This window comes from Haliaeetus leucocephalus, unplaced genomic scaffold (genome assembly GCF_000737465.1).
Source record: "Haliaeetus leucocephalus isolate CR32 unplaced genomic scaffold, Haliaeetus_leucocephalus-4.0 Scaffold730, whole genome shotgun sequence".
Taxonomy (NCBI): domain Eukaryota; kingdom Metazoa; phylum Chordata; class Aves; order Accipitriformes; family Accipitridae; genus Haliaeetus; species Haliaeetus leucocephalus.
The window spans coordinates 2,473,286-2,496,353 of NW_010973166.1; the positions used below are offsets into that span (position 1 = coordinate 2,473,286).

The 23,068-nt window shown below is 39.6% G+C and overlaps 1 protein-coding gene across 10 annotated transcripts in view; it reads left to right on the forward strand.

The window, feature by feature from the left end:
- Positions 1–23,068, forward strand: part of RC3H1 (ring finger and CCCH-type domains 1) — a 60,010-nt gene that overhangs the window by 22,494 nt on the left and 14,448 nt on the right. For 7 of the 10 annotated variants that reach the window (XR_775203.1, XM_010580660.1, XM_010580664.1 and 4 more), the window contains exons 2-10: positions 1,095–1,463; positions 8,834–8,954; positions 10,280–10,519; positions 11,665–11,840; positions 12,679–12,879; positions 14,633–14,765; positions 16,905–17,023; positions 19,068–19,180; positions 22,662–22,943. Coding sequence is in view for 9 of the 10 variants with exons in the window: in XM_010580660.1 (XP_010578962.1) it covers positions 1,233–1,463; positions 8,834–8,954; positions 10,280–10,519; positions 11,665–11,840; positions 12,679–12,879; positions 14,633–14,765; positions 16,905–17,023; positions 19,068–19,180; positions 22,662–22,943 (1,616 nt within the window). In the remaining variant the exon portion in view is untranslated. Of the gene's footprint in view, positions 1–1,094; positions 1,464–1,528; positions 1,570–8,833; positions 9,031–10,279; positions 10,520–11,664; positions 11,841–12,678; positions 12,880–14,632; positions 14,766–16,904; positions 17,024–19,067; positions 19,181–22,661; positions 22,944–23,068 lie in introns of those variants that run through there. The other 3 variants (XM_010580666.1, XM_010580662.1, XM_010580667.1) reach the window with 3 other exon arrangements.

Sequence of the window (23,068 nt, forward strand, 5' to 3'; positions counted from 1 at the left end):
GCCCTGCCCGGGTTTTTTTTTTTTTTTTTTTTTTTTTTTGTCTTATCTTCCATTCCCTTACAATAAGTGACATTTGATCCTCTTAGCATTTTGATTCAAAAGTGCCAGGTCATAAAGACCTCCCGGGTTCTCCTCTATTGTAGTGTTTGAGTGTAATTTCTCAATACATTAAAGATGTTACTTTCTCTGTCAATATAATCTCTAGGTAGGCAATCAATGATATAAATCAGGGTTAGAAAAGAGTCCTTGAGAAACAGTTGTCACTCTTCCAGTCCAAAATGACTTCTAGAAATTTCCTTCCTGCTTTGGAAGGATGGAGCTACTTGGTGGGTACACCGAGGGCAAGTTATCAATGCTGAATTATACCCAGTAATGCATGGAGATTTCCAGCGTAACTGAGATGCATGGTACCACGTGGTACCATGCAGTTCTGTACAGATCAGCTTGTTTAAAGGTGCTGTAGTACCAATATGTGGTATTACCTAGCTATGTGCGTGAGCTGTGTTGCATGCAGATGGTGTCTGACTGTACCCTGAGCCATGCATCCATTTCTTCTTGAGGCTATGGCAGCTCAAATGTTTCCGCAGAGTCATTGTGTGCCAGTCCAGAGCCCACTGAACTTGGAAGAAAGCTTGCTTGTGATAGAGGTTTTGGATGAAGCCTTGTCTAAGCAAAATTATTTAAAGCTCACAATGAATACAGTAAAAAAAAATTGTTTTAGTGGAATAAGCACAACAGCCCTTCAAAAATTGTCTTTTATTCAGATCTAGTTGATGTTAATTGGCTTATTTGTAAAGAAAAAAGAGAACATAAATGCTAAAAGCTAATTAGTCTTGTAACTTCAATGAGACAGATAACTATCTTGATTTTTTTTTTTTTTTTTTTTTTTTTAAAGCTGCATAACAGCAGAAACGGTTTTAAGTAGCTTTTCCAGTGCCAGAGACTAGCTGGAATTAAAGCAAGTCATGACTCAGTCCTCTAATGTCAGAACTGCACTCCTAGGTCAGCTATACCTCTACAAGTAGCATTTACTTAGCACAAAGGATTTCACATGCCTGTTCCAGTACTAACTTTCTGTTTCTGTTTTCCTCTAGGTTATGTTTCACACTATGTGCTGACTGTCTGTACTTACAGAAGATATTTAAAAACAAACAGACTTCTTTTTTCAAAGATTTTGATTCCAGTGGAATCTGTGCTTTAGATTTTTGTCTTGTCAATTAACTCCTGAAGCAATGCCTGTACAAGCTCCACAATGGACGGATTTTCTCTCCTGCCCGATTTGCACGCAGACTTTCGACGAAACAATCCGGAAGCCCATCAGCTTGGGTTGCGGCCATACTGTCTGCAAGATGTGCCTCAACAAGCTCCACCGTAAGGCATGCCCTTTTGACCAGACCACTATCAATACAGACATTGAACTCCTTCCTGTGAACTCAGCCTTGCTGCAACTAGTGGGTGTTCAGGTTTTTTTTTTTTTTTTTTTTTTTTTTTTTTTAAATCTTTATGTTGTTTTTCTCCTTCCTTTTAGGAGGACAAGTCATGAATAAAGAATATGACTCTGAGTTAATGGTGTGTAGAGTAGACATCTACCTTTTTGTAGACTGACTTTGATGAATACAGGTTTTATGCCTTTGACATGCTGTAGTAGAGGTACCTGGAATAACAGTTCAAATCTTGATTCTGCCTGTCACTGAGTGTCATTTTGCATTACATCTAATTTAGTGTAACTGTGGGCTGTCACCAGAACAGATTGGTTCTGTTCCCTTCCTTCTTCCCTAACTCCTATCTAGCCATGCTCTGCCAAAAGGGTGAACTGGATCAGTGAGCTTATCTGGTGAGAAGCCATTCTTCTGTGGTGTGTTACTTGCTTTACCATATTCACCCTATGGACTTGTGACTGGTTGTCCCCAAAGCAGGAAGGGAGAGTAAGGAAAGTGGGACAGACCCCTCTGATAGCAGCTTTTATACTGCCTTATGTTTAATTTGAAACTGTGCTCTGGAAATGTAACTTCTGAGCTGACATGTTAATCTAAATCCATATAGGTGAATGGGGGGACCCTGCCCAAGACTCCCCTTTCTGCTGGAACGGGTACTCATGAGGTCAGCTGAACCAGTGATCTGGTGGGGATGAGTGCTTCAGTGGCACTGGTACTGATGGCAGCTGAGCAAAGGGGTAGGGATGTGTGGAAAGCAGGATTGCCCTGTTCAGTTGCAGCACAGACTTGCATTGGCATAAGCTTATCATGGTTAGATCGCTGGTAGTTTCCTGTGACCCATACCTCCTAAGGCTAGACGGGATTGTGGACTTGGCAAGAGGCTAACTTATGGGTGAGGAACAAAAATGTAGATGGGATGCAGTTATCATAGAGGGCTTATTGTTTTCCTTTGTTGTGCTTCTGTGTCTGGGCTCAGTGGAGTTGGAGGCAGCAGAAAACTCAATGAGTTCTTATGGTTCAGGGAAAAGGGAAGAGCTGTGTTTTGGAGGAACTTTAAAAGATGTGGAAGAAAGAAGGATGCTCTTATGATGCTTTTTGTTAGGTACTGGGACCTAGAGATCCAGATGTGCTTTTGCCACTTCTTTTTTTTCATTTGGTTTATCAAGTAATACGGCTAATTTGTTGTTCTTTTGCTGTGTGTGGCATGGAAGTTATATCAGAAGTTGTAAAAATGAGTTGTGTTTCTGGCTGTGCTAAATGACTCATCCTGCTCTGCAGGAGAGGGTGATGACACTGTGTGCTTCCATTTCTGTGATATGTGTATGCCACCATCTTTGAAGAGCTTCCAAGCAGTGTGAAATCTGTGGCTGATGCTATAAATAAGTATTGTAATTCTCTTTGTCCCTTATCTTCTTCCTTCCTCTGTGGAGTTTCTAGAATAGTTATAGCTGTATCCAAATGTCCACGTTTATGATAAATGTCTTTTTCCTCCTGCATTTTTTTATTGTTTCGTGTGCATTTATTAAGCTTTGTGAGAAGCTGTGCGATAGCTTTAACTTTATCTTTGCCTGAATTAAAATTTCCATAAAAACCAGATCCTCTGGAATGAGATGGAAAATCACCCCACCTCTGTTACAGGTAATTGAGAATTTTACTCTGGTTTTGCTAGTTAGCCAACCAGAGTTTCCTCATCCATATGTGTGTGAGGTATAAAGAAGCAAGAGTGGTTTATGATAGTATTGTATTTGTCTTGAGAGTGCTCTGAACTCTAGCTTCAGACTTTGAACTAATGACATAATTTTTGTGCTCCTTTTTATATCCTAAATTTTTATGTGATCAAGATTCATAGGACCTTGTTTCATGGCGACCTTAAAGCTGCAAATGCCACCAAAAGAGACAGTATTCCCTTCCCCATCATTTGCCACTCATTTCTGCATGTATGCTGCTCGCTCCATTCTGATACCTAAACAATAATCAGTGATCTTAGCTGGGTTTTTATTACCGACAAACTTAAGAGAAATTTGCGCTACCTCCTCCTCAGCTCCTAATTTCAATGAGCATGTGAATGAAATCACTATTCAGTATAACTCACCCTCCTTTCTCTTCCCTTTCCCTTCCTAGCACCTGTTGTAGTGATTATCAGACCATGGAGTATTAGAGAATAAGTACACTACTTTGCCCTGAAGGACAGGGAAACAGTTGCTATTTTCCACTAGTCTCTATATGGCCTTTTTTAAAGATCTTTCTACAGAAAAAGGCTTGGTCAAGGACAAAAAAAAAAAAAACAAAAAGTAGTAGTACTTTAGAGAAACTACAGTAATTTTGACCTCTGTCCTGTTAAGAAGGTGGGCTCTCTTTGGAACATACCAACAAAAATGATCTGCAAGCAGCAAGCCGGCTTACAAAGCATGAGTAATCATCATCAACTCTAGTGAAACAAAGTCCATTTTCTTGTTCACTTCTTGGTTTAGTTTCAGGAGGGTGTATGTGTCATTAATGTCCCCTAATCTCCAGCAAACGCTTGTACACCTTAACCTGAGTCCATGGAGATGTGTAATACTTTATTCTTAAGTAATAAATTCCAAAAAAACAGGTTTCATTTTAGAAGGAAATATAGTACAACACAATTAAAGCTTTTATCTGGGGGGAAGAACAGTTTGTTCTTTTCCCTTTGGGGAGGCTTCTGAGAAGTTCACACATTTGTAAGTGTTAAGCTCTTTTTTGCTGGAGGCAGAGGAGGAGACCAGGCAGGTTGAAGAAACAAACCTATTCTGCTGTGACTGGTAGCAATGATAGGATTCCAGGGCAAGTCACGTTGGTTGACTTTCGCGAAGGCACAATGGGTGAAATAAGCAGGACTGTGCTTCTGGGGAAAATGTACTAAATTTGTCACACAGTCACCCGGGGAAAGCAGTAACCTATTTCTCTGACGAGAGCATTCTCTCTCTGTGTATGTTTTGTCACTTTAATGGTGAAAAGGGTTGGTTTCTTACTTGAATTACAGCCTGTTTCTCAGTTTTCCCTCTCCCCACCCCTTTCTAAAAATGAAACCTGTTGCCCAGGTTATAGCCACCCTTGATGTGAAAATTAACTGTTGCAGAGACTCAAATTCCTGCTCCCCCACTGTAGCGTGGTACACATCAGCAGTGATTACACAGTCTGTTCTGGAAGGCAGTGGTCAGGCAATTTAGCCCACATATAGATAAGTTCAGCCACATAAGAGATGGCAGAGGGGAGAAGGGATTGTAAGGGGAAGATGAGAATTATTACTCCTGGGAGAGCTGGAAATAGCTGAGTGCCTAAGCAGGAGCTAAATGTATTGTGAGGGAAGGGAGGTGCAATGGCCTTGAACACAAATCAAAAAGGCATTCATGGGATACCTTGCTTTTTAAACTTCTTGGCTAAAGAAATCCCTTAAGCCGGTTTCTATGGGAATGAGGTTTTGAATTTTAACTATTCAAGCATCCACATATTAGTTACTATATGCAACTATTTTAAACATTCACCAGGCCAGTGTTTTGAAGGTGCATAATCATGGATCTGTCATCTAAGCTCTTCCCTCCTGTTGTTTTAACACATGAAACAGCAGTGTGCACGTTCCAAACAGGTGACATTAAGTGGCAAAAATTCCTGTGGTGCTTTAATTTCTTTTATAGTCTCCTCGTGGACATGATAAATATAATTCTAGGCATTAGGCAATGGAATCATATATGACGAGTGAATGGGTGGAGTGATCTTAACTCACAGCCCTTTCAAAAGGGGAAGATTACAACTGCAGAGATATTAGTGGCACATATGATATTTTTTTATTGTAACTTTTGGTGAAATGAGGTGCCACAAAAGAGGAATATCTGTGAAGTTGTCCTTAGTGCAGATGCTTGAGGAACTGAAGACAGTAGGCTTTGGGTTTTGTTTTGCTTTTTTTTTTTTTTGGCAGGAAGCAAATCATCTGTTCTTGGGGAAAGAAAAATGTTGGGAAACAGTTTGCAAACCAGACAAAAAGGGGTTTGGTCTGTTTAACGTGTTCTCCTCATTCTCTGCAATTAGATGTCTAAAGGTAATTACTGACAACTCAAGCTGACATCCTTCATCAAATTATGCTTAAATCACCAATTCAAAATGACTGCCTGGTATGAGATGATGCTTTAGCATTCTTTTCCGGTCCCCTTCCTCATGCCGTCATAACCTGCCTCTTCCCACAGCCACAAGTAGTCATGCTGATGGGTGGCATTCCACTGCTGGGATACTCACAGTCATTGCACGCAAAGTGATCACAAATTTAAAGTAATTAAACATCTGAGATTATTTTTCCTGTCTTGTTCTAGTCCCCCTTGGGAGGTGTTTGCTATATTATGTAAATATATTTGCAGTGAAAACTGATAAGGGTGTGGCGAATGGAATATTGAATGAGTATAAAAACAATGAACTCACTCTGCAGGGCATCTATTTTGAGGCTCTCAGGGTGTTGTAAATAGAAGTGACCATAGGGTCCTGCATGCTATTGAAAGGATATTTTGCAAAGGGGAAGTGAAAATGCTTTGGAGTTGAATTATTTCTCAGTTGTCCCTCAGCAATTCCATGATAGAGCCAAAATTACAATTCAGATCTCCTGTGACTTTTATGAATCATGTCTTTACCATTTTTCTCTTGGTAGATGCTGTTCTTATAATTATTCTAACACTAAAATATTTTAAAAAGTCTTGGAAGTGCATATAATAGAACCAGCAAAAGGGGAAATTATTTGTAAGTTTTACTGTGAATGCATCATGAGTGAAGATGAAGTGTGTGTGTGTAGAAATATGTTCTTGTTTCCTGAAGACTCCTGAAACTACTAAATAGGTGTCTTGTTTTATTTTTCAGTACTACACTTGCTCTAGCTTAAGGTGAAAGTTAAACTCTAAAGTCTTTTGGGTTCATTTTGCAAACAGTACAGTTGTGCAAAGGTTTTGGATTTTTTTTACACTGAAGCTTCCCTTGCAAAGAGAAGAAATGGGAATGATATGCAGATACACAGTGATGAATAGCTTGATTAACTCTTGGAAGTTTTTCTATGCCAGCTTTTTCCTGGGGTGAAGCTTTCTCTTAGTTGCCTAGACAGTCCTTGTGACTCGATGGTGGAGTTGTGCTGTGTATGGCATTCCAAACCACTGCTGTGAATGTGTGCTAAACCTACCTTAATTCAAGATTGAAATCCAGGGCTGAACATGGCTTCCTGTCCTATGTCTGTTCCAAGCCCCCTTTGTCTGCTGGGTGTTGCAACACTGTAGTTGTATGTCGGGTTGTCACCAGTGCCAGATAGAACGCTTGCAGGAGTAAATAGGAATTTGCACAAAATATATTACAGCAGTAAATAGGGCAGAGACTGTGTAGTCTTTCTATCTTCACACAAATGCATGAGATGCACATTGTTTGATCAATAAGCCAGTTTTGCTTGTATAACTTTCCAGACAGAAGCAGACTGCTAAAATGACAGTGGCTTTGAAAAGGAGGTGGAGTATTCTGTTAACATGAAAGCAAATATTTAAGGTGTTGGGATTTGGGAAACAAATATTAAGAAACCAGTCCAGCTGAGGCTGTTGCTGTTGCAACAGTTATGGCTGACCACTGTAAGATATAATTGCAAAAGCTCCTTTTGCTGAAAGCTTTCTTGCTTACAGACAAAAAACCAAAACCCAAACCAAACCAAAAAACAAAACACCCCAAACAAACACCACCCCATCCCTGAAATTAAAACAAAAAAAATCCCAAAACTTCACAAGTTACCTGCAGTCTGTGAAAAGCATCCAGGCTAACTTTGCTGTCTTGGTGTGATTAAACTTTGTTTTGTTTTTTCCTTTAATAGGAGTAAAAGGGGTGGTGTCAGATCCAGGCTATCCTGATGATGTTAGTTTTGGGGTGGTATCAACTTTCTTAAGTGCAGCTGATATGTTACATTTGGAGAATTTTTTTTTTGTCACCTGCTGTAGAAGCAAGAGTTACGCAGCTAGTAACTTTTTATTTTGCAATGAGTGTCAAATGAGCAACTTAGCATGCATAGTTGTCTAAACCTGTAGAAGTGCGATCAAATGATTGAAACAGATTACTTTCTATTAAAATTGATAAGAAAGCTCCTGTCCACATTGGTGGTGGCAACCATATATGTATCTGTATGTGTGTATATAATATATGTTCACTGCTTTTATTTGTCACTGCCATTGTAATACTACTCTTTACATGGCTGGGTTGCATGTGAAGGTTAGCGGGTTTGTAGCTGTCTTTAACTCAAACATTAAAGGCTTGTGCTTTTAGATTGAGGGCCTGGGTTGTCCCTGTAAGCAGCTATGTGGGATTAGCATGCTGTTACTGCCAGTGGGATAGTGATTGACTTGGAAATAGAAGTTGAAGTCCGAGATCTGTTTGCACTTCAATAGCATATGCAAAAAGTGCTCGTGTTTAGTATTCTGAGAAATTCCAGTTCTCTATACCATCATATGTTAAGTTGATTGCTGAATAGTGATGTTGAAAAACATTAATACAGTGCTATACTGCACCCTTAAATTTGTTGAAAGCTTTAAGAATTTAACTGGAGGAAACAAAAAAACCAAAATTATAAACGGGGGGAGGTGTGGTCCAATATCTCTTTGAAAAATCCTCATTTCTGGTGAATGCCTGGATGAAGAAATAAATGCCACAACCAAAAAAAAAAAAACAAAAAAACCCACCAAGAAAGCCAACAAAACAAACCCCGAGAATGTGACTGGCCTGTGTTGTCAGATTAATACTTGCAGGGTGTGTTCATATGCACTGTGTAGGATAACTTGGTCTTGCTGCTTGATTATTGGGTCTAGTCAGAATATGTTCCAAGGGTGGCTTAGTATATTTGCTGCTAAATCTTTCTCCTACTAATCCAAGTAGCTCCGATCACTTATCCCTGGACAATTTTAGAGCTGTGAGGCTCTAGATATGAATCTGTACTTACCTGCAAACCAGGTTTCATCTGATTTGTTCTGATTTTTTTTTTTTTTTTTTTTTTTTTTTTGGCCAGCCAGCTTTGGGCATGTCTCAATATGTGTGTTATTTCAGCCAAAGTTTTATAGTTATAAGAAATGCCATGTCTTCCATGTAATATTTTTTTGTCATGGAATAAGTCTTCTGCTTCTAGTTTCTGTCAGCCACCAAATAAAAGAAGTCTGCTAACCATAAATTCTTTAGATTCTTTGTCTTCATTTTTGCTGACTTTTTTTAATGATATTTGTTCATTAAACAAGCTGAAAAATGCTTACTAATATAGAAGAAAACACAGAAGGGGAACAAACCAGGAAATACTTGATAGTAGCAAGCTTGGTGTGGTGTTTGTAAGCATGACTGCCACTTATTTATGCATATTCATCATAGTTGTACATGTCGTCTCCTTTCAGGTTCCTGAGCAGCAGCCAATTACTTTATGTAGTGGAGCTGAAGATACCAAGCATTATGAGGAGGGCAAGAAATGTGTGGAAGAATTAGCATTGTACCTCAAACCACTCAGCAGCGCGAGAGGTAGTTCCTGCATTGTTTCCTTTGAAAATGAAAGCTGGACACAAATGAGATGCAAAACAACCTATCCAAATGACTAGTTAGTCTGTTTGAAAAATGGATGTAGACCTTGTTTAGAAACAAACTGAGACAACTTTCCTAAGCATTAAGTTTATATCTTAGGGGGAGGGAGGGGATTTAAAGGCATTCTGTCAAAAAAAAAAAAAAACCAAAAAAAGGCTGAGGTATTTGCCTGCAGTATAGTAAGTTGAGACACATGTAGTAAGTTGAGTTGGCCTCTGCAGACTAAGTAAAACAAAATAATTCTGGGTTTGAGTTCTGCTTTGCTTCAAAGTAACTAGTGATGCAGCTTGCTTGTAGAGGAGAAATAAACTGAAATGAGAAGGTTCATGTGTATAGGATATATAAGAGAAATAAGTAATACTCTGTTTATACAAGATCATGTGGAAAAGCTGGGTCAATCTGAGTAAATCTAATTTAGCAAAACTGTGCTCGGTTCAAGAGTATGGATTTTATCTATATTACATATCGTGGACTTGGAAAATCTGTCAACCCAAGTAGTAGCGGTGAGCATCATGGGCACCAGGTTTTCAAAAATGAATTTTTACAAAACGCTGTCTCGAGCTTTTCCAACTAGTACAGTGTGATAGCAGTATCACTCTTGAGTAGTAGTGGCCCAGTGAACATGCTCAGTGCTGTAGAACAAACTCAGTATGGCAGCCATATGTCTAGCAAGTCACTCGTTCCTTTAACCTGGTTTCAGTGGCTCCCAGCACATTTGTGAATCACAGGTTTTGCACATAATTAAACATCACCCAAACAGTTTTGAACTCAGGCCAGTTTGGTTTGGCTAGGCCAAATCAGCGGAGATATCAGATGTACATAAAAAAAACCCTAAATGTCCTGTGAAAACAGACAAATGTCAAAGGCGGCAGTGATTGCTGAAACCCATGAATAAGGGAAGGACTGCAGTAGGATCCTACCCTTGAGGAGACACCTTGGGAAATCTGTATGGGAGGGTGCAGGACAGACTTCCAACATGAGGAGAGAATTCATTAGAGGTTCCACCTTCTTAGAGAGCCAAATCAGTCAATCACAAGACTTAAACCTGTGGGAAAGCTGACTCCCAGGAACTGTTTGCTTTTAATGCTGAGTAAAACAAACTGACAAAAATGAACTTCTGATATGCCTTCTCTAGTGTTCTGTTTAACAAAGTGGACATCAGGAGAACTGGGTTTGCCCTTCTACAGTACAGTGGTTGAAGGCTGGCACAAGAAGAGGAGATATGAGGTAGTTTATATTTTTTTCTGCTTCACTTTGTTTTGAAGGTGTGGGTCTTAACAGTACTACTCAGAGTGTGCTAAGTCGTCCCATGCAAAGGAAACTTGTGACATTAGTTCATTGCCAGCTAGTGGAGGAAGAAGGGCGGATCAGAGCCATGCGTGCAGCACGGTCACTTGGTGAAAGAACAGTCACAGAGCTCATTCTTCAGCATCAAAATCCTCAACAGCTCTCTTCCAACCTCTGGGCTGCAGTGAGAGCTAGAGGGTGCCAGTTCCTTGGACCAGGTAGGTTGTATCACAGTACTACTTCTATACAGAAGCAATTTAGAATTGAGGAGAATTGATAAATGGGTGTCAGATTGCCTGAGTGATTTTATTATGCAGTGGCTTAATTTCTTAGTAGTAGGTCTTCAGAACTAATGATCTATCTCTTGGGCTGCTGTCATGGACTTTCTCATATTTTTAGTGCTTTTGCAAGTCTTCTATAAAATTCAGAATAATGTGTGTCCTTTTGTTCTTGTGATAAGATAGAATGGGAAGTAGTTTCTTGCTTGCTATTCTTTGAAGAGGTAAGACCCTTCTAGAAAAAAATAAGGTTACTAGAAGTGACTGGACATGGCTGCTTCTTCTCTGGGGTAATAAACATGAAAAACAGTTGTGGGGAGAGATTAGTTACCTTTGGGGGGTGTGCGTACGCGTTTTTAAAAAGTTACGTACTTAGAAACTAAATACCTTTTCATAGAATACTAAAACAAATGAATTTTGCTTAAAAAATAATTAATGAAGTCTTGTTAACTGAAAATGTAGACATGGCTTGTTGAGGACCAATAAAAATAATGCCTTGAAATATAAAACCAATTTCTTCAAATAAATAAAAAAATAAATAAGCTTTTCCTCACTGAAACAAATGAAGGAAGACTAACTTTGGGATGCTAACTTTTGCACCACTGCAGGGAAGAGAGAGGCTTGTTGCTTAGCAAAATACGTGGTGCTACAGTACCTAATTTATTTGTGTGCACACTAGTTGCTCTTTTACCTGCATGGGAACCTTGCCTTCCCTCAGCCTGTCAGCTTTTTCTGCTGGGATGGGTGTGGGATGTAGATAATACACTTTGAAAACTCTTATATTAATAATCAAGAGATGTATAGATGAGAACAAAGAAGTCTTTCTATCATCTGATACCCAAAATAGAAATAACAACAATAATAATAATAAAAACATTTAGAAGTCTGGGAATCTGGAAGTGTTCCTTCCCTCTTCTCCCACCCTTCTTGCTCAGCTCCCTTTCCTGTTGGTGGGTTTGTGTGTGTGTGTTGGCGCGGGTTTGTAGCTGGTCTCCCACTTGTAGGGAAATAAGGAACTGCAGAAATCTTTCTTGGTCTTCTCTCATCCTTTGTCTCTTTTCTTTGCATTTCACCCCCGCCACCAGCAATGCAAGAGGAGGCTTTAAAGCTGGTTCTACTGGCGCTGGAAGATGGATCGGCTTTGTCACGAAAGGTTTTGGTTCTCTTTGTGGTTCAGAGGCTGGAGCCGCGATTTCCTCAGGCTTCCAAAACTAGCATTGGGCATGTTGTCCAGCTTCTTTACAGAGCCTCATGCTTCAAGGTATGAAGAAGATTCTGCTTGGAGATTTCATAATGTTATGAAAACTATTGTTTTTCACTTTCAATTTTAATTGCCCTGTAACATTAGATGTGCCTAAAGATGTGTAGTTATAGAAAGTATTACTCATTAAGTCCCATGTGTTTGGAGAGTTCTTTGCTGTACAGCTACGATGGCAGTGTAGGCTGAAATTGCAACTTTAAGCTGTAAAGCTAGGTTTGACTCTGTCCAGGTTTAATAGATGCACAGTAGCAAAACCTGTATGTAAGTCAGCATAACTTACCTCCTTAGAAGGGGCTTAAAGCTGGAAAATCCTCAGTTCTGTTAATTGGGTGGTGGTGTGGTTAGAAACAAAGAAGTATGAGGCTCTTGGATATCAAAGTTGTATAAAGAGAACTTAAGCTGCTTATTGTATTTTAGACTATTTAATGGCCCATTCCTAGGTGCTCAACTTAAATGTCATTCACTTTTGCTAAATGAGGAGAAAAATGCTTTGTTGTTGCTAATTGTACCCTCAAACAAAATTCTGCAATACAAACAAAATACCTTGATTGGAGGAATAAGGTGTGAATGCTGTAAAGTCATTTAGGAAGTGTGACACTCTCACCAATACCTGGATCAGAGTCTGAGTGAATTATGTTTGTTATCCATTTCATAGAGGTTCCACTTTATCAAGAGTGTGTTGTTTTAGTAGGAACTAGTGTTCAATGCATAGTGTCATAGTTCAGTTTAGTTCGGGAGGAAGAATTTAGTTGCCGATTCAAGATATCGCTTGCCCTGGACTTCACATAATCTCTGGCTTTTCCTGCTTAATTGTATTTGACTTGTTTCTCCCCACTAGGTGACAAAGCGAGATGAGGATTCCTCCCTGATGCAACTGAAGGAGGAATTTCGGACTTACGAAGCTTTGAGAAGGGAACATGATTCCCAGATAGTTCAAATAGCTATGGAAGCAGGTTTACGCATTGCACCAGATCAGTGGTCCTCACTGTTATATGGAGACCAGTCTCACAAATCCCACATGCAGTCTATCATTGACAAGGTAAAACCACCTAAAATCAGCCCAGTCTATCTTGTTTGCAACTCTAGTAGATTTAAATGCTTGTAACACGAACTTAGAAATTGTGCCCGTGTATACTCACCTTACCCATTAATCATTTGCCCTGTTATTTCAAAACCCGTTATGGCCTAAATAATTAGAATATCTATTTGTAACTTTATGAATCTTGCTCCCTCTGCCATCCTGCCATCTCTTTCTACAGATGGGAAGCCACAAAGGTTAGCTACACAGTCGGGATGTGTCCTTTCTGAACAGCTGATAGCTGCCACTGTAGTAACAGAGGTTAATGGTTCATGTTTCCAGGCAGGAAGTAGTGCATAAGTTTAAAAAAAAAAATCAGTCCCCTAGTCTATACCTGAAGTAAGAAAGAGATGGAAGCACATTTCTTAAATAGAATTACTTGACCTCTGGAAGTGCCCAGATCTCCCTTTGTTTAGAGGGAACATAGGATAAATGGGCTTTTAAATTAGGGGACTCACATGTAAGTGCCTAAATTAGGTGGGAAGAACTGAACCTTGTAAAATGGTTACAGAATCTGTGAAACAAGTGCTTTGGCCTGCTGTGCAGAAGGATTAGCTTTAAGATCAGTCTGCTGTGTATTTATGCCTTTGCCCACCTTTTCAAGTGTCCTACCAGACATATTCTGAAGGATCTAGGTAGAATTAAAGGATTTAAAATACTGAAATTGTGTGACGTTAGTAAATGGAACGTTGCTAGCTATCTTTGTCCTTCAACCGTCTTGCTCTTTATTGTCTGCTCTACTCAGTTCAAAGCACAATGCAAACCTCTTGGTTTGGGGATTGGAGATACTAGGCTCTTAAGAAATCTAAATTAAGTGGTTTCTAATATTCTATATTTTTTTCTGGGTGCCAGCACAACACAGAAAAGAAATAGGTTATGTTGCTAGAAATAATACCAGCCTTTTTGTTGTTGTTGTTGTTGTGTGTGTCTATTTAAAGCTGTATTTTAACTTGTAATGTCAAAGAATTGTGCATTCTTAATGCCGGAGAAGGAATGTAATAGAAGGTGCCAACTGAAATGGGCTTGTGTGAAAAACATTTCACTCCAGTTTTGGAAGTGGTGTGGTTTAACCCCTGTCAGCAACTAAGCACCACGCAGCTGCTTGTTCACTCCCACTCCCACCCAGTGGGATTGGGGAGAGAATCAGAGGGGAAAAAAGTAAAACTCATGGGCTGAGATAAGAACAGTTCAATAGGACAGAAAGGAAGAAAATAATAATAATGATAAAAGAATTGGAATATACAAAGCAAGTGATGCACAATGCAATTGCTCACCACGCGCTGACCGATGCCCAGTTAGTTCCTGAGCAGTGATCTGCCTCCCCCTGCCCCCACCAACTCCTCCCAGTTTATATACTGGGCATGTTGTCACATGGTATGGAATATCCCTTTGGGCAGTTTGGGTCAGCTGTCCTGGCTGTGTCCCCTCACAACTTTTTGTGCCCCTCCAGCCTTCTCACTGGCTGGGCATGAGAAGCTGAAAAATCCTTGACCTAGTTGTTGCTAAGTAGTGTTTATACTAAAATATCAGTGTGTTATCAACACTCTTCTCATCTTAAATCCAAAACATAACACTATACCAGCTACTAGAAAGAAAATTCTATCCCAGCTGAAACCAGGACAGGAGGACAGCTCTTGTGAGCTTGTGGAGCAGCCTTCAGAAACCATGAGGAGTGCTTTGCCTGTAGAAAGTTAATTATTATAATTTTTTTAAGTTGCAGACCCCAGCCTCATTTGCACAGAGTGTTCAGGAATTAACTATTGCTCTTCAGAGGACTGGAGATCCAGCTAACCTGAATCGTCTTCGACCTCACTTAGAGCTGCTGGCAAATATTGATCCCAGTCCAGGTAAGTCTAGGTGTTTTACAAAACCCTTTAACTTAAGTTTAGCAAGAGGAGCTTAACACTGTTGAAGGATTGAAAGCTGTTCATCAAGTGGAAGGAACATCCTCTAACTCATAAATTTAAGATTCCCGAGTGTTATTCATAACCAGCCTGTGAACAGCAGTAATCTGTGTGAGGAACTGAACTATTCTGAAGCTAGAATAGATTCAAAAGTATGGCAGGAATAATTCACCACTTCTCTGAAGGGAGCTTCCTTGTCTGACAGCACTAGATGAGCATGGGTGAGGATGTTGAATACATATAATCTTGTGAGGTTACATGATGTGTACTTGATATTGGGCAGTGCTAACTGGTGGGAGTGGCAGGAGTCTTAGCTTCCTCCTTTTCCCTTTTTTAGTACACATGCTGCTATTTGAAACCAGATTTGCAAAGCAACAAGAAGATTGATAGAACCACTGTGCTTAATGCAGAGCCTTAGCTGTCACTCTGAGATACCTTTTTCTCTCCAGTTCTTTACCAGAGCAAATAATCTGTTTACAAATGAGGGGAAGTCTTCAAGAAAACATCAGATTAAGGAATTCCATTAATTTACCTAAAAATTGTATGTTGTTTTCTTTGCTCTAGAAATTCTGTGTATTAGGTTTTGATCTGAGGTCTCCAGACATTGCACTGAGAAGACTCTGTTAAAGGCAGCTTGAAATTATGAGGCATCTTCTGTGTAAACAATTTTGGATTCCAAAGTAGAATTTTGATAGATTGAATAGACAGAAGCTGGGCAAAAATCAGTCTAGACAAGAAAGATTTGTTATCCTAGGGAATTTAGTATTTTTCTTGTTACCATGTAAGTCTGCAGAGGTGTGTGTGAAAGTATGGGAAGGAGAGGTTAGTTGGGAAGAATGTAACTTGGAAATAAAATCTAAGCTGTTGAGAAAGGAGAGAAAGATGGAAATTGTTGAAAGTCAGCAGCACTGTGAGGATGGACCACCTGAGGGAGGAGGGAAGGGACAGAATGGTGAGTGCTGTGGCTGAAGTTTTATTTTATACCCATTACTATTTGTAAAATGAATATCAAAACAGTGTGAAGGCCTAAACTATGACTTCATGAGATGAGCAGTTGTAGTTCTTTAGTTTCTGTTTGTTTAAACAAATAAACTTACCTTTCAAATGAGAACCAGTTGTACTTTACAGTTAAAGGACATGTAGTGCTTTCTTCCCAAATCTTTCATGCTGTAACAAGTCAGGGACAAAACTGTGCGTACTGCAAATTTGTTAGCCAAAGACTGATACAGAAAGTAGAATCGCTAATAGCCTCACTCAATTTCAGTAGGCGAGTCTGATCTTGATGTTTCTCTTCTGTGCTGTTGAGTTGCTTCCCTGCTGTTCTGTAGGTACATTGAAGTTTGTCTGGAAAAATTTAGTCCTTGTGAGCGGAATAGAATGTAGTTGTGCTAAAGATCTTGAAGGGCACTTTGAGGTCCTGTGTTTTGCAGCAGAGTGTGTAGGCATGTGGTGGTAGTGTCATCTGCTGGAACAGATGAAACGATTAGTAAAGTAAGTTGGCTAGAAAAAACAAGTGCCCCTATAGAATTAAGACTACCGTTTATTCACACTACTGTGTGTTAGATGGTGGTCTGATACTTAGATTTGCCTTGTGACATTTTTCCATGTGAGAAGTATCAATTTCTGTTGCTGTTCAGTGACTGTGCCTGAGTGATCTAGCCCAGTGATGATGGTATTTGTACAGAATGGTTTTACCTGCAGCAGGCTGTGTGAAGAGGATTTTCAGCCCAATTTTTTTCGTTGTCTACAGTTTGTACAATGTGTTTACTCTGGAGTTCTTGTGGGATATGAAAGTTTTGATAAAAGGAAATAATTTGACATGCTAATGATAGTCTTGCTGGCTAATTTGGTATTTTGTGTGGTACAATCTTGAGTCTATAGGTAGCTTTATTCCTTATGTGGTACATATATCTGAATTAAGGTGCTGAACGCTGTCATTTATCTAACAACACACGCTTCCAATAAAATCTTTTTGGTTGTCTACTGAAGTTTTGTGATACTGATGATTTCTTTGTACCTGGCTTTGGAAAATCCTTCTGATTTTTCTTTTTATATTCTCTGGGTTTGCTGTCAATGCACTAGATGCTCCACCTCCGACATGGGAACAACTGGAAAATGGACTAGTTGCTGTGAGGACTGTGGTTCATGGCTTAGTTGATTATATCCAGAATCACAGCAAGAAGGGAACAGATCAGCAACAGGTAAAAGCTAAAGCATTTAGGAAATACTTACCCTTAGATTTTATTGGCTGTATCTAATAGTAGAAGTTTACTAATGTCATCTGGAGAGATTTGGTTTGATGGGGAGCTGATTAAAAACATCACTGCTGAGTCGTATTTATAAAAAAAAAACAAAAACAAAAAACAAACAAGAAAGGAAAAAACCCAAACCAACACAACCTCTTCCTCTACCCACCCACCACCTCCCCCCCCATGCCCACTGCCACCCCATACGTGTTGTGTTAATTTGCACAGCTCACTAGGATGGAAAGAAAACAGTCTGATCCAGCTGCAAGCTTAGGGAAATGAATGAACAACCCTCCTGACTAGAGGGTGCAGAAGAGAAGCTGGGATGCCTAGCACTATAATCTCTGGGAATTTTCTTGGGTTAGTTTTAATGTGACACGTTTCAGCCAGATGGCTCTGTGTTAATGGAATTATTCTTATACCTGTGCTTAATGGTCAGTGAAGTTAAAAGATTTGGGAAGACTTCATATAAAGGTGTGAATCCAAGTTCCTGAAACAAAATTTTTTATTTAGGAAATGAAATGGTGTTGCCAAATATATTAACTTATCTCATAGTTATCTTATCACATGTTCTTTGATCTCATTTTGTTGTGTAGCTAAGTTGATATAAATGCTAGCTGCTGCTGAAAGACAGAGCTGCCTGTCACACATTCCCACTCCCTCTCTTGCTTTGGCACTCATCCTCTTGGAGAGCTGGTTCGGGGAGCTGAACGAGTAGAAAGATAATGTGTGCCAAAAAAGAAGAGAGGCAAGATTAGAGTGAATTATTTTTGCTGGTTTACCTTTTTCCATTCACTGGGATGCCTAACAAGCACTGTTGCCAGCAAAAGGAAAAGCAGTAGGAATACACAAGTGGAAATCAGGGTGGGAAAAACAGTGAGGGTTTTTGTTCTGGTGAGACCATTGCCTAGACCCGGTACACGCTGTGCCACTTGGAAGGGAACCCAAAGCCTCCCAAGTGGGAACAGGGACATCTGCTGAGTATTGGCCAGAGTTTTGCTGGCTGGCAGCAGTGGCCAGCAGAATGCTGTGTAGCTTATGTACACCCTGCTTAAATCCTTTTTTCACTACAGTAGATGGCAAGGCAAAAAAAAAAATTCAAAACAGTTTGCGAATGGCTTCTTAGGGATTTACATCTTTTAGCTGAGTTTCTCAGAAAGCAAGAGTTTACTTTTACAGACCTTTTCCTCGGTGGGAAGCCTGATAGGGTATTTCTGCCTCTGATTTAATTCTGCCATAAAAACTGTAGGAACTTAAGTGTCTTTGAGGCCACCTCTAGCCTGTCGAAATTTATTTGGAGAGACTGGCAAATGGGCATACATGCAGACAGCAAGATTGCAGTAAGTCGTTGTTTCTTGGGAAACTTAACTAAAAATACAGAGGACAGCCCGTACCCTGCTGATCTGTGTAGGAGTAAGATTGCATCTTCAACTATTGGCAGAAATAATTGTCGTAGACAGTGAAGAGATTTTTTAGTTAGTCCAAAGAAGTAGGATAAAAGGGAACTTGATGAAATTTAATTCTCATAGAGATCAAAGGGATACTGAAGTGCCATTTTGAGCTAACAGAAAGCAAGGGAAAAGTAACTGACTAAATTGTATTTATTTTCAATCTACCACAAAGCTTGATGAATATTTGGCAATTTCTGATTAAGCATGGTAATTTTTTTCAGCCTGTATCAGTTTTGTCCACTTAACTGTGTCCTGAAACATACAGCTGTGTTCCGATCAAGCTCCAGTTAGGAATTTGAATAAAAATGTTTAAAAAAACTATTAGTGACTTAATTGTCAAAATATCTACTCTTGAATTTTAGTTCTGTTGAAGAACCAAACATGAATACTGCTCCAGTCATTTATTTTACATTAGGTACTTCTGGAGCATTTAAATTGAAGGAATTCCCAACAGTCAAACATCAGGCCTTTAATAAGAGGATGCGTTCAGCTCTTATTTAAGTGCACTTATATTCAGGTATCTCACCTGGCTTCTTTAACCTTGTCAGCCTCCTCAGCACAGCAAGTACAAGACATACATGTGCCGAGACATGAAACAGAGAGGAGGATGCCCCCGAGGGGCCAGCTGCACCTTTGCACATTCACAGGAGGAGCTAGAAAAGTAAGTGTACCTCTTACAGTAGAAATCAGTCCAATCTCTGTTTCATCTTATCCATAAGAGTTATTTATCATATCTAGGAATGGGGAGAGGAGGCATAACTTGTCTGCTACATTAGCAAGAAATAATGTGAAAAACTTGTAACAGTCATCTCTTAAGTTTTGGAACTGTTCATTCTTAAATATAGGATGTTCTGCTTTGTTCAGCAGTAATGCAGCTCTGAAAGTTTGATCCTTACACAAGTGTTATTTGAGATTTTGGAGGTGGGCTGTTTTTCTTATTTCTTAAGTGTGACTAAACATGCTGTTTGACTGCATCCATTATGGTTCTTTATTTGTGTGTATTTCTCATCTTGCCTTTATCTTCAGGCGGGAGAAGGAGGTTGCTGGCACTTTTCCAGACATACGGGTTCTCTTGTTCTTCTGTGCTGCTAGGGCTATCCAGAGAGCTAAAAATGAGCATTGCAAATTTTCTTTCTACAACAGTTATTATTTGAAACTTTTTGACAGGTTGCGTACGCAGTAACCTAAAAGTGGTTAAAGCTATTGTTGCAGAGTTAAAAAGTGGTGGGTTTATGAAGTCTGCAGTAAATAAGCTGCATTCATTACAGATTTAGAAGGGGCACCCAGTTATCCAAGAACAAGCTGCTGCTGTTCTGAAGGTTGTTTTAATACTTTTTTTAAAGTAAAACAGATTATCTAAGAGTTAAAAGAAATAAACACAATGTATTTTGTGCAGTATATATAACTTGTTACTTGGTTTTGGGGCTAAAATAATTCATGTTTTTCAAAGAAAAGATGCTTTTTTTTTCTTTTTTTTTTTTTAATTCTAGGAAAACTCCAAAGATTTGGAAATGGTATGCAGTCTTTTTTTTTTTTTTTCCTTCCCGTCCCCCCTTAAAACTTGAAGCATTGATATGGCAGTTCATTGGCTCTATAGCTGGCATGCAGTGCATAGGCAAATGGGAAGAAAAAAAAGAGCAGAGCACATGGTGTTAGAATGACAAAGGCAGTTATTCAAATGAACAGAGAATAGGACTTTGATACTTGTGTTCTGCAGAAACAGTTGGGATTTTCCCCCTTTTGTCATGGTGTTAAGAAAATGGAGATTGGTAGTGCTGGTTTGGATGCTTAACAAGGGTGGCGAGTCAGTACCTCTGAACTAGTTGTACAGGAAGGACTGTCAGCATTGCAGGTGGAAGAGGCTTATCTAGACTGGCTTGTATGCCTTAGTGATAATGTTCTGGAGGGGTGAAGTGAACACTTGTTCTGTTTCAGGTTGCAGTGTTTTCTGTAGGTGGTTGGGGAACTTTGAGTTCCGATTCTTCCTTGTACCTTTTAGCTTTGCTTAATTCCTTTTAAGTAGATACTGCATTAGTGTTCCTTCTTTTAAAAATGTTTAGTATGAATAATACGCATTTCTGTTGCTGTGTAGTTCCTGTATCTCTGTACCTTTAAGTTTGCAGGAAGGTTATGGGGAACTATGTGGTAGTGCCTTAGATAGCAAATTATAATCTAGACTTGCTTAAAGAGCAGTTGATTCCCCTCTTGGCAAGGGACAAAGATCCTGTGTGCATAGGCAAGTATTAAACTTTTTTAGATTATTTTGTCTTTGTGGCGACTGCAACAAAAATTCATAAAATTGTTCAGAAAAGTCCAGAGGGCAACACTATGCAAGGTTTATTCTTTCTAAGCATTTTATCGTGGAGGGTACTATATAAACTCTTCCTGTCACCTTTGATTGAATGGGTGTCTGTACACATGCACCTGTCTCTCTTAAGCGTACTGTTGTGTTCTAGATGAATGGGCAGGCATGGCCAGTCCTCTTCATCTTGCAAGTTGTGTGTGGGCCTTCAGAGAGTCAGGAGCCATCAGACACTGCACCTCTAAGAGATCTGATGAGAGGCAGATGTCCAGAAGTAATTGGCAGGGAGAACATGGCAGTGGTTTCCCAACATCCTGTTGCTGCTTTGCAGGGAGAAACTGGTTTGGGTATTGAGTGGGATGCCAAAGCCAAGCTGTAAGTTCAGCCTGGGGAGCTCGCTTCCGCTTGTCTCTGTGTCCAGCTGACTTGCATGGCTGATACGAGATGCCAGAAGGACTTCTGAGCAGCATATGTTTAGAAAGCTGTGGTCTGTCCTTACTCAAGTGCTGCTACGGTGGTGATAGCCTGGTTTGCTTACTCCCTTTTAATGCATTCTGAATGATGCCCACTGTCAACACTATGTAGCTTGAATTTATAGTTGGATTACGTGGGTAAAGATCAATACAGCCAGGAAATAGGGGTGTTGATGGTGAGTTAGGAAGGTGGCTAGAAGATAGTCAATGTAGAGATGAACAGCTCCAATCTGTATAGCAAGATTACACTTTGTCTGACTCTATACTCTGTCACATCTAAAAAACAAAACAACAAAAACCCACAACAACAACCTTTTTGCCTCTTGCATTGCTGTTAATGCTGTGCATGTTGGGCAAACATAAAGATTATCTGAAGATTGAGTAACAGGGTATAACTGCCCCCCCTTTTTTATTTTCTACAGTAATGTGTGTACCTTCCTAATTGTATCGCTTTGCATATTAGATAGGATGCAAAAGTGTTGGCTTCAACCCTGTTGAAACCTTCCTGCATAGGAAATGGACTCTTATTCCACAGCATAAACAGCAGGAGTACTCAGGCCTACAGATATGCCCTCCCACTTGCATTCTAGCGTCTAAGCTAGTGGCAGGATGCTTATTGGAGTACCTTCAACTCTGGAATTTGCTCTCTTCGTTGGTCCAATACCATCAGTCTGCTGATTTTTGTGGAACATTAGTTAAAAGGCTCATGTTTGTTCAGACATATCAGAAGCAGTTAGACTTTTGGAATTACAGTGTGTTCATAGATGTTTTTATCTCTGCAATCACTTAATTTATCAAACAATGCAAATGGTGTAAGCTGCATACTGGTATAGTAACATAAATCTTAAATTCTGCTTTAAAAGATATCACTTGGTAATAAAGGCTTGACTAGGCTGCTTGTTGGACAAATGGTGCAAAAGGGTATTTGTTCATTTTTTGTCACTAATTTTCTGCTGTTAGTTTCTTCTCTGAATAAAATAGGCTTGAATAGTCTGATTCTTATTCTGAAGCTTCTGTTACTGTAGGTCATATTTTATGTGATGTTTGGTTTTGGTTTTCTTCTGTACAGTTGAAATACATATTTGTACGGAAAATAAGATTTTAAACTTGCTGTGTGAAGTTTAGCTGCCAATTCTTGGTGTACTTGTCATTAAAAATCCATCCTTGTTCTTCTGATTGAAACTTCTATTACCAGTTAAAATAGCAGTGAAGTTGTCTAACAGATGCTCATAATTTCTTATAAGCCCTTAGGAAATTTGAATTCAAACTTGAAGCTTTCAGTAGTATCTGTGTTTGAAAAATCTTGAAAATGCAACTCCTTTTATTTTTTTGTTTCATTTTCTGATGTGTGGTTTCTTTTTCTGAAGATTCCGTAAAATGAACAAGCGTCTAGTTCCCAGAAGACCCCTGAGTGCCTCCCTGGGCCAGCTAAATGAGGTGGGCCTGCCTTCAGGAGCTATCCTCTCGGAGGAAGGGGGAGTGGACTTGCCCAATAGGAAGACGTCTGCTCTGCCAAATGGAATTGTGTCAACAGGCAGCACAGTGACGCAACTTATTTCTCGAGGGACTGACTCCGGTTATGAAACTGCTCTGAAGCCAGGGAAGATGGACCATCTGAGTAGCAGTGCCCCTGGATCCCCTCCTGACTTGTATGGGTCTTCCTAACTGTTGTTCAAAGTGTCATGTGTGTAAATATGCAGTAGAAAAAAGTAAACCTGTTCTCTAGAAAAGAAACAGAACAGGGTTTGGGGGGATTGGTTTTGTTTGGTTTTTT